The sequence below is a fragment of the Herpailurus yagouaroundi genome, unplaced genomic scaffold (genome assembly GCF_014898765.1).
Source record: "Herpailurus yagouaroundi ecotype Mexico unplaced genomic scaffold, PumYag 162, whole genome shotgun sequence".
NCBI classification, from domain to species: Eukaryota; Metazoa; Chordata; class Mammalia; order Carnivora; family Felidae; genus Herpailurus; species Herpailurus yagouaroundi.
This window is the reverse complement of record NW_024412403.1, coordinates 60,606,921-60,616,447: the sequence shown is the minus strand read 5'-3', so window position 1 is coordinate 60,616,447 and position 9,527 is coordinate 60,606,921. Positions and strand designations below refer to the sequence as shown.

General features: G+C 50.9%; 1 protein-coding gene across 1 annotated transcript in view; it reads right to left on the bottom strand.

The window, feature by feature from the left end:
* Positions 1-546: 546 nt before the first annotated feature.
* BOC (BOC cell adhesion associated, oncogene regulated) overlaps positions 547-9,527 on the bottom strand; it is a gene marked incomplete at its 5' end in the record, with an annotated part of 35,530 nt that continues 26,549 nt past the window's right edge. Inside the window, 10 exons of the mRNA XM_040484521.1 lie at positions 547-1,298; positions 2,314-2,507; positions 2,969-3,045; positions 3,262-3,497; positions 4,192-4,413; positions 6,724-6,846; positions 7,174-7,279; positions 7,762-7,943; positions 8,280-8,486; positions 9,001-9,111. Coding sequence (XP_040340455.1) covers positions 1,111-1,298; positions 2,314-2,507; positions 2,969-3,045; positions 3,262-3,497; positions 4,192-4,413; positions 6,724-6,846; positions 7,174-7,279; positions 7,762-7,943; positions 8,280-8,486; positions 9,001-9,111 — 1,646 coding nt within the window. The remainder of the gene's footprint in view (positions 1,299-2,313; positions 2,508-2,968; positions 3,046-3,261; positions 3,498-4,191; positions 4,414-6,723; positions 6,847-7,173; positions 7,280-7,761; positions 7,944-8,279; positions 8,487-9,000; positions 9,112-9,527) is intronic.

The following is a 9,527-nucleotide window of genomic DNA, read 5'->3' as shown; positions in this document are numbered from 1 at the left end:
AATGGGAGTGCTAGCGCTTTCACTGCAAAGCTTCAGCCCCCATCTAGTGCCAGTTGCACGTATCAAGGTTGGTCCTAGGGTTGTACAGAAGTAAATCTTGACTCCCTGGTTGTTTAAAAATCAACTCCTCTGGCAATGTTGGTCTATTGTAGGAAAGAAGGAAAGCGGATCTTATCAGGCACCACGCGTGCATGTGCAGTCTAGCACTTAACTAAATGGTATTTTGGAGAAAGTAGTCTTCCATGCGTTATCTATAGAGAAAAGAGAAGTTTCATTCCTCCGATAAGACTAAAGCCTCCCCTCGAGTCCAGTCAGTAAGAGACTGCGAATCTGCTTCTCCTTGCCTCCTTCACACAATTTCCCTCTTGGACGAAACACTTACTGACACAGCATTTTAAAAGACAAAAAATGAAACGTCTCCTACCTCTTCCAGATCTCGGCTCTGTCTTGACAGAGCTAAAAATGTCACGAGTAGAGGTTTTCTTCAAATATTCAAAAAGCGTATCCTAATGTTTAAAGAGGATGCTGACTCATATGTGACCAAGCTGAGCGGTACAGGGAAGACTAAACATTTATTTAGAAGTTACAGTGTTTGTTTTTATAGAGATATGCTGCCACAGATTGATTCTGGAAGGTCTGTTAATGCTTGTAGGACTATACACATCTTAGTCCATTCTCGTGGGCATCTTCTGAAAACATCTCCTGTAGTACCAGCTCCAGCCGTCTTCACGAGTGTCTCTAGCCTGTGATAGCGGGGCCCTTGCTTTTCCTTCATCGTTGTCACGAACAGTGTGCTAAGATTCTTCCTTCCGCAAGCTTCTCTGGGGGCCTTCTGCAGCCTCCTGGGCAGTGACAGAGGCTCTGGGGAAGGGCTGCCTTCTCAGTCTATGTTACTCTTTCCTGGTTGAATCCTGTATTGGGGCTTCTTTGATTCCCTTCTCATACCTCAATGGGTAGGATTCCCTACATCTCTCCAGAAGTATAAAAACACATATACATTTATTTACAAGTGCATAAATATATAAATATGACTATTATAGAAAAATAAATACCAATTTTCTGTCTCTTTTTAAAAACAATATATAGTCTTTCTGGGCTATTGGTTTCTGCCTAAATTGTAGGAGGTGGTGTTTCAAAAGATACATGCAATGGTGGGCTGGGGGAGAGCCGTATCCCGAGCTCCTGCCCTGTGTAGGCTCCTTTGGGGTGCTGGGAACACCAGTCTCCTCCACCCACTTGGCAGGAGTTAGGACTGTCCACCTCTTCAACTGGGACAAGGCCCAAGCAGCACGGGGGCCCTGAGGGGAGAGAAAAGTGGGAAACATTAAAATCCAGACTGACCAGGAATCAGTGCTCACTGGTACTGGGTCAGTCTCTCTCTGTGATGGGAGTTGGTTATACTAGCCCTAAGAGAAAGACAGAAACAACTGTGACAGTGACATTTATGCTCCCTCTAAGGTCTCAGAGACATGGGGTGGGCCACTTGTTGCCCATGTCCCACCTACACATTTCAGTGGTGGGACCACAGAGACTCTCGACTACTTAGCCTGTAACCTGGGGTGGATGAAGTCAGCTGAGCCATGAAATGTGGGAGAGAGCCCTGTTCTTTCCAGATTCAAGTGGCTAGTCTACCTGTATGGTAGGATTTCTGGGCATAATCCCACCCCAGATGGTGTCCAGTTTTGATGATGCCGGTCTTAGAATTTGATCTCCCAGAGACGGTGTCTAGGAACTGCATGCGAACGGACCATTCCTACCATGGAAGCTAAGAAACGTTAGCCAACGGAACCAGCCTCACTGCAACCAGCGTGCGCTGATTCCCAAGAGCCTGGCACGAGGGAAGATGGTAGGACAGGGGTCATGCATGGAGGCTCGTGGAGGAAAAGTTCTGTGGAAGCAGAGTTATGATGATGTGAGAACTCGGCTTCCTAATGACTGATATAATCTCATTCCTTAATTAAGAGACAAGACCCAACAGGGCAAGGTATTTGGGGTGATTAGGGAATGCCTCTTGGTGTGAGGAGAGGCAGCTGGAATTTGTGAATGGTCGTGAAACGCCAAGACGGAAAGGGCTTCTTTCTCTGAAATGGGAGCGTGTTCTCTTCTCGGCCTTTGAGGACACAGCTTGCCAAGATGGACGTGGACCCAGCTGGTTCATCCGCATGGATCTGTGGGGCCGTGTCTCCCCCACAGAAAAACTGTGGATGACTCTACTTCAGGCCACCTCTCTAGGACACTTCTGGGTTGTGGACGCCTGCCTCCCTCAGGTCATTCCCAACCTCGTCAATTTCCAGCCCTGCCCCTGGCGCCAACCTTGGTGAAAAAGAGGGTCCCACGTTGCTTCCAGCCCAGGACGCTGGGGTACGCTCCTCATGCCTGACTGGCCTGTGGGGGCGGGCTGCTCCTGGAGGTGGTGACAGTCTTGGTGGGGCTGGAGCAGCTGGTGAGTGGAGTCATCAGGCAGTGTATATAAGAAAGAGCCATCCTCTGGGCTAGACTTGGGACCCCTGCAGGCACGAGACCAGATGGAGAGGTGAGGTGGGGGTGGAGTGGGCCTTTATTCCCAGTGCCTGGCTGCTGCCCTGTCTGAGGCTGGTCAGGGCTCAGATGGGGCAGGGACTAGTGCCCTTTGAACATGAAGATGTTGTCATATCACAACTTCTCTGGGTAATTCTAGTCTATTTCCATTTTATTCCATGCAAGTCCTGAGTGCATGAGAGGACATGCAGTCAGGTGTCCAGAGGCCTGGGGACAGAGCCAACTCCATGTGTGCAACTCTGGCCTGCCAAGTGAAGGACAGATTTCTGGAGGCCAACCTATGCCTCAGAGCAGAAAGGGCATTATAACTGCAAACACAACACCTTGAGAAGAGTCCAGCTGAGCAGGTTGTCAGATGTGGGTCCCCCGTCTCCTCTCAGTGACTGAGGTTGGGTTTGAGGGGAAGGCAGGGATGGGAAGGCCCAGTTACCTAGGAATCTGGTGACTGGGGGGGTCATATCCAGTGCCAAGAACGGTCTGCTTCAGCAGGCTGTTGGGGTCATCCCGCTGCTCAAAAGAAAGAGTAACGAAAAGGTCACATCACAGTCCGAGTAACTTTCCTGTTCCGTGTTCAACAGAATGAACTGCTCCTGACTAAAGAAAGCCAGACACAGCAGCCCAGGATTAAAGGCTAGGAGGGAGGGAGCCCCAGGAAGCAGCGCCCCCCCAACGCCCCCCATGTGGGCCCGCACCTGTTTGTCTGCGTTCCCAGGACTACGTTACCTGCCGAAGCGCCCCTGGGCAGTGTTGCTGAGGTTTCAGGCCTGGGTAGCCCATGGCAGCGGCAGGGCAGCCCCTGTTCACATGGATCCCATTGGCACAGGCCTGTCCACTGGTGCCACTGAGGTAGGGCTGCCCACTGGCTCGGTGGCCTGGGAGTCCTCCCAGTGGTACCATAGTGTATTGGCAGGAGGAGGACAGAAGGGCCCTTCGAGGAAAACCCAGGTCTGTTGTATGTTCTGGAAGGACAGAGGTATGCTTAGGCCAAGGAAGCTCAAGGCAGCCTCCAATACCATAGAAATCTCAGAAAATTTCTGACCATATAGGGATGAAAATATTTTCTCTCAGAACATATTCTTCCAGTCACCCATTTCTCCTAACATCTAGATTCTTTTCTTCATTGGGGAGAAAGGTGAGGAGATAGAGGGGCACAGGTTTGGGGAAGGAAGCGGTGAGCCAACAGAAGAAGCAATGTTTGAATGAGACAAGCTGGCCCCATGTGTTGTCATTTGAAGCAGAAATTAGCAACAGGACAAGAGGGAAAGCTCAAGGCATCTACAGACCGAGAGAGGGGGCAGGGAAAGTGTGGGATGCATTTTCAACATGAGCAAGTGGTCAGAACAGCAGCTTCAGAATTTAAAAGGAGTTGAAGCCAGACAAGTACTGAGTTCCAGAAAAGAGGGGACAGACCACTTTCCACGTCCTACTTTCCATCCACCAGGGTCCATGAGCTGGGAGGAAAGGGCCCAGGCTTGATGTATTCTTATCTCTCCGAGCTCTGTGGGGGACCCAGGAGCTTATGCTCTAGTGCATGTGAAGCAGGGCATCTCCAACCTGCCCTGGGTGGAGGCCTCCTTGGCCTCTTGGGAGGCCCCCTCCTCCCCTCCTCCCCTCCCCAGGCTCCTTCCCCTTGGTGCTGAGGGGGTCACTCACTTTGCTTAGACCAGGCCCTCCACAAACAGAAGGGGATGAAGGCGACGATGATGAGGACGACAGAGCCCAGGACGACCCCAACAATCAGGTAGGGCAGGTCGCTGGAGCGTGCCACCATGGCCCCGGTGCCCACTGGCCGTTCTATGGTTTCAGGGGGTGGCAGCTGAGGTGGGGCCAGAGTCGGGGGTGGGAGCCGACCAGGATGACCAGAAGACTTCCGGGCTGTAATTGTGAACAAGACACTTCAGCATCAATTCCTTCACATTTCTCTCACAACAAACAGGAAACATCAACAGACCTGATTCCGTGGGTGTGGGAAATGGGGTCAAACTCACAAGGCAGGGCCTCAAAACTCTGTATTAGATGAGTGTGGTATCCAAGCTCAGCATGAAACTGGCCTCTGATGGGAAATTTGTTACTGCAGAAGGCATCTGAACCTTCTACTTCAAAATACAACCCAAACACTGGTCTCAGAATGGGTCTTCTGGGCCGAAAAGGTATAGGGCTTTTCTCAAAGAACAGCTGGTGAACTTTTGGAAGAAAATCTAAAAACAGGATGCATGAAACCAGCAAAAGAACTGGGAATGGAAGGTCCTACCCATGGTTTTGCTATTCCTGGGCAGATTAAGGGATGCAAAGTGCCAAGTCTGAGCCTGGGCCTAGAGCAAGGAGATGGAGGGACTCTAGCACAGCCGGTAGCTGGGAAACACCAACTCAGTGACAAGATGGTGACTCCTCCACGGTGTTGTGCTATTGTCAGGGTGTGCCTGACCCTGAGAACTCCCTTTCAGAGCCGTCTTCCCCCTGGGTTCTCCCACAGCACAGGCAGTGACTTCCCGCTACCTCTCCGAAGGCTGCTGCTTACATTTTTCTGTCTTCTTAGATCTGCGAGGGTTTCTAATCCCTTCCAGGCTCTATCCTGTATTCTGTTCTGTTCCTATGACTTCAGCCTGTGTCCCGGTGACTGCCAAATACTCCAGGGCCCTCCCCTGCTGGGAGACCTGCTTCTCTCTCAGCATCTCGGAAGAATCTGCTGCCGGAAGTCACTGAATGGTTCTACCTTGTTCCTTTCTCATGGACTCTGCTTCCTTCTGGCTTCCCCGGTTCAATAAATGGCAATATCACCCATGTGCACATTATGCCGGACACCTCATGGTTTGCTTTGAACTCTCTTCATTCTCTCCCAGCCCTGACATGCTGGCAACCCCTGGTCCTACACACAGCCTCAAAAGAGACTAAAACTCGGGGCGGCTGGGTAGCTCAGTTAAACACCCGACTCTTGATTTCAGCTCAGCTCATGATCTCACGGTTCATGAGTTAGAGCCCTACACCAAACTCTTGGGATCCTCTGTCTCTTCTCTCTTTCTCAAGATAAATACATAAACTTAAGAGACTCAATCTCGTCCCTTCTTTCTACCTTACTTCTCCGCTCTCTCCCATCTGCCCACGCCTGCAGAAATACCTCTGAGCTTTCTCAACCTCACAGCCACAGAATTCTCAATGACCAGAGTGCCCACTGCCATCCCTGGCCATTCCCTGAGCGCACTCTCTCTCTCTCTCTCTCTCTCTCTCTCGTCCTCCTTCCCACACCCTCCAACCACCTGGAGCTGTGTGCAGGCTTGCCCTGCCCCCCGCGTTACTCCCTTCTCAGTCACCTGAAGAGTCAATCCCTCCAGACCAGTGCGAAGCCTTTGTGAAGCCTCTCTTTGCCCTGGGTACTCTGTGTGAGTTCCCTGATACATGCAGAGCCAGAAGTCCTGTGTCTACCTCCTCCCTTCACTGTGCACAACAAAAGAGGTTAGGAGTGCACACAGGAGGCACTGAGTATTTGTTGAGTAACTGACTGAAAGAGCACAAAGCTAGAAAGAGAATCTTGTCCACATAAGGAAAATGGGTTCTTTTCTTCTCTCCGTTCCTATTCCTTTGTAATCTTCTCTTGATGATGTTCTTCGCAATATACTCGGGTTATACACTTGGCAGTATTTGCAAAATGGAGATGGTGGTATCTAAACACTTGACCAATGTGGAAATATTAAGCTTTTCAGTGAAGATGTTTAACATGTTTTAGTGCAGGAAAGAATCTGGGCTTATAGTTAGATAAACTTGACCCAGAGTGTACTCAATACCCCTAACTGGCTAAAGGACCTTGGTCAAGATACATCAATTCCTGATGCTCAGTTTCTTTCCTAACTCATGGGGTTGTAATTAAAATAAGTAAACCAATCAATGTAAGTACCAAATTTTATAGGAATATAGTGTTTATAGAAAGCTCTAACCTTAAGAATAGGTTCTATTCCGTAAGTTCATGTGTGAGTTAATTCCCAAGTTCCCTGAAGCCATCACCATGGCAACCTAATTCATACTTGAGGCACAGGAAAATAAAGAGAAGGGTTAAAAATGACAAAGTTTAGGGGTATTTGGACAATAAGGAGTCTTCATGGGGAAGATATGACCAGCATGTCACATGGAGCAGTGACTTTGTCCTGGTGGGCTAAAAATAGCAGGGAGAGTAGAGAGCCTAAAGAGAATCACCTTTGGTTTCACAGATCATCACGTTGCTGAACTCACTCTCTCCTCCTTCGTTGAAGCACTGCATCTTAATGTCGTAGGAGGTCTCTGGCTGCAGGTGGCTGATGGAATGCCAGTATCTATCCCCTGGAAAAGGCAGCAAGAGAGTCAGTCACACGTGGTGATGTGTACCACCTAGTCCACTTGGAAGCAATCGCAGTCAGGCTTGGACAGGGGTTGTGTGTCTGGGCTGGTGCCATGAATGAGGTGGAGGAGAACTACTGGAATTTTTTAGGTGCCACCCAAGTTCCTGTGGTCCCATCACCAAGGGAAGGAAGTGTGTGGATTTATGAACTTGATGACCCCACGCATGGCAGGAGTCAATGATATGGACCCAGATGCCCAAGTTTTAAACTTTCAGCAACACCTAGACACCCTTGCCAACAGAGAAAACCGCGTCCCCAAAGTGCTTACCTTCCACCATATCCTTCTTGTAGTCACTATCATTGTCACTGTCTGTGGGTCGATAATAGATATAAAATCCATGGATTGGGGTGTTGTTGTTACTTGCTGGAATATACTATAGGGAAGGGAGAAGAAACAAGTTGACAATGGAGCAGAGAAGTCCTCATGTGAGCAGACCCACTGGTGGACAGAAATTTTACCCCAGCCTGGATTTAAAAATTCACTGCAGGAGTCTGGCAAATACTTCTGATGATACTCGCCAAGGCTTTCTGGGGAATGCTATGAAGGTCACTTGTTATTTAGCCTAAAGGTCCCCCAGCTTCTGGAGATAAGGAACAGACATTTCTCCAAAGACCTGAGCCCCCTCTGACCTGCCTGGGTACTGTAAGGATAAGTCAGTCTGGCTCAATTCCCAGGTACACGGGAGTTGGGAGGTGACCACTTACAGGAAGCCTTTGTGAAAAAATACAGGAAGGGGTCTTAGAAGAAGGGCAGTATAGAAAAGTGATTGCTTCCTGCCTCCACTGCAACAGCCAACTCTTGTCATCATGAAGCTCAGCCCCATCTCCCCTTTGCAGTCTGTACAAGGTCACTTACCATCCACTTGAGCATGATGGTGGTCTCATTGACAGCATCCGTGAAGGTGATGTAAGGGCCTGCCACAGGCCTCTCATACACGCGGCCACTATAGCTGGACACCACATATGGCCTGGAAGGGGCACTGGGCTCGCTCTCCCCCAGCATGTTCAGAGCCCTGACACGGAACTTGTAGGAGGTGCCTGGTGAGAGCCGCTCACTTGAACCCAGGAGCTGGGAAACACTTCTGACCCACCCACCCCAGCACACCCAGGGTAGTGTCTTTTGGGTAGCTCCCAAAGGACACAAGAACTCCCATCTTTTTTGGAAAGGAGCTCCAGAGGGGATAGCTATGGACCACTATGGAAAGACAGAGAAGGAAGGACTTGTAGGATGGAGGAGACACCACCAAGAGCATCCAATGTGAGCAAGATAGCAGGTGGAGGACCAGCACAGAGTAGAGCCTCCAAAGCTCTGACCCTCCTCCGAGTGGTGGGGGACAACTAGGAGACCAGGTAGGACAGTGGCCAGACCCCTACCTTTCTCTAGACCAGTGATCTCCACCGAGAGCCGGGAAGGAGGGATGGCGCTGGTGGCCAGAATCCAGTCCCCCACTTTCTTTAGCTTCTTGTACTCTACACGGAAGGACTGGATTGGGAAGCCACCATTCCCACGGGGAATCCAGGTCACATACACAGATGTCTCAGAGGCCATGGAGATAGTGGGCCTGTCAGGGGCTTCTGGGGCTAGAGGAAACCAGACATGAGGGAGGAGGGAAGCAGGAGGAGGGACATGATAAGGTGATGTACTGTGACTGGACTCAGCCTGCTCCTGACTGGGACCTATTTCTCCTCCCAGCCCTTGCCCTTTGGTGGCTACATCAGATCTTCCAGGGCTACCTGGGTCACCCTCTCCCAGAAGTCCTTCAGCTAGAACCCCTAGAAGCCATGCTTCTGCAGTGTCAGAGTGCGGAGGACCGAAAGTCAGCTGCTCTCCATTCTGTATTCTCTGGACCCACAGGGCCAGTGCTCCCTCCCCATGTCAGACTACGTTTTACTTGAAAAACTCCAATCTACGTTTTCTCATGGGGTTGGCTGGGGAGATTCCAGGAAAACTGTCACAAGGCCTCCCAGACCCACAGAACAAGACCCCATTCCGCCTGCAACAAAGAACCTTGGGAGGGAGTGAACCTGTTTCCAGTTCTGACCGCTGCTCGCCCCACCCCCCTGAGCCGCCAGTGGGGGGGGGGGGGGAGCTTACGAGAGAGGCGGCCGTGGTCTGGCTGACTGCTGCTTTGGGGGCTGGCTCCAGGGTCGTCTCTCTGTATCTGCTGCTCCTTGCTGGCCATGATTTCAGGTTTGGGCCGCCGTCCTGGATGGAAGTAGGTGGAGACCAGCGAGTGGGAGAGTGTGGATTAGGTGTCCCTTTCCAGACAGTTCTTTCTGCCTGAGACTTTGCAGGGGGGTGGGGATCTGGCAGGGTGATACAAATAATATAGGACACTGGCTGTGTGGACTGATTCCTAGCTCTGCCTAACAATCATGGTATTGTGCCTGACCCTAGCGTGTGTGTTGGGGGGGTGGGGTGGGGAGCAGGGCAGAGAGGCCAGCTGGCGGCTCTCCTCATGAGAGCTGGGACCCTCAGCCTGGGCTCACAAACCAAGGTGAAGCAACAGTTGAAAGGAAGATAAAGTTCAAGGTGACTAGTGGGGCAAGGTGAGCAGGGCTTCTCACCTGAGCCTGGCAGGATTTGCTCAGGCCCACAACCCCCAAGCTGGGGGCAACATC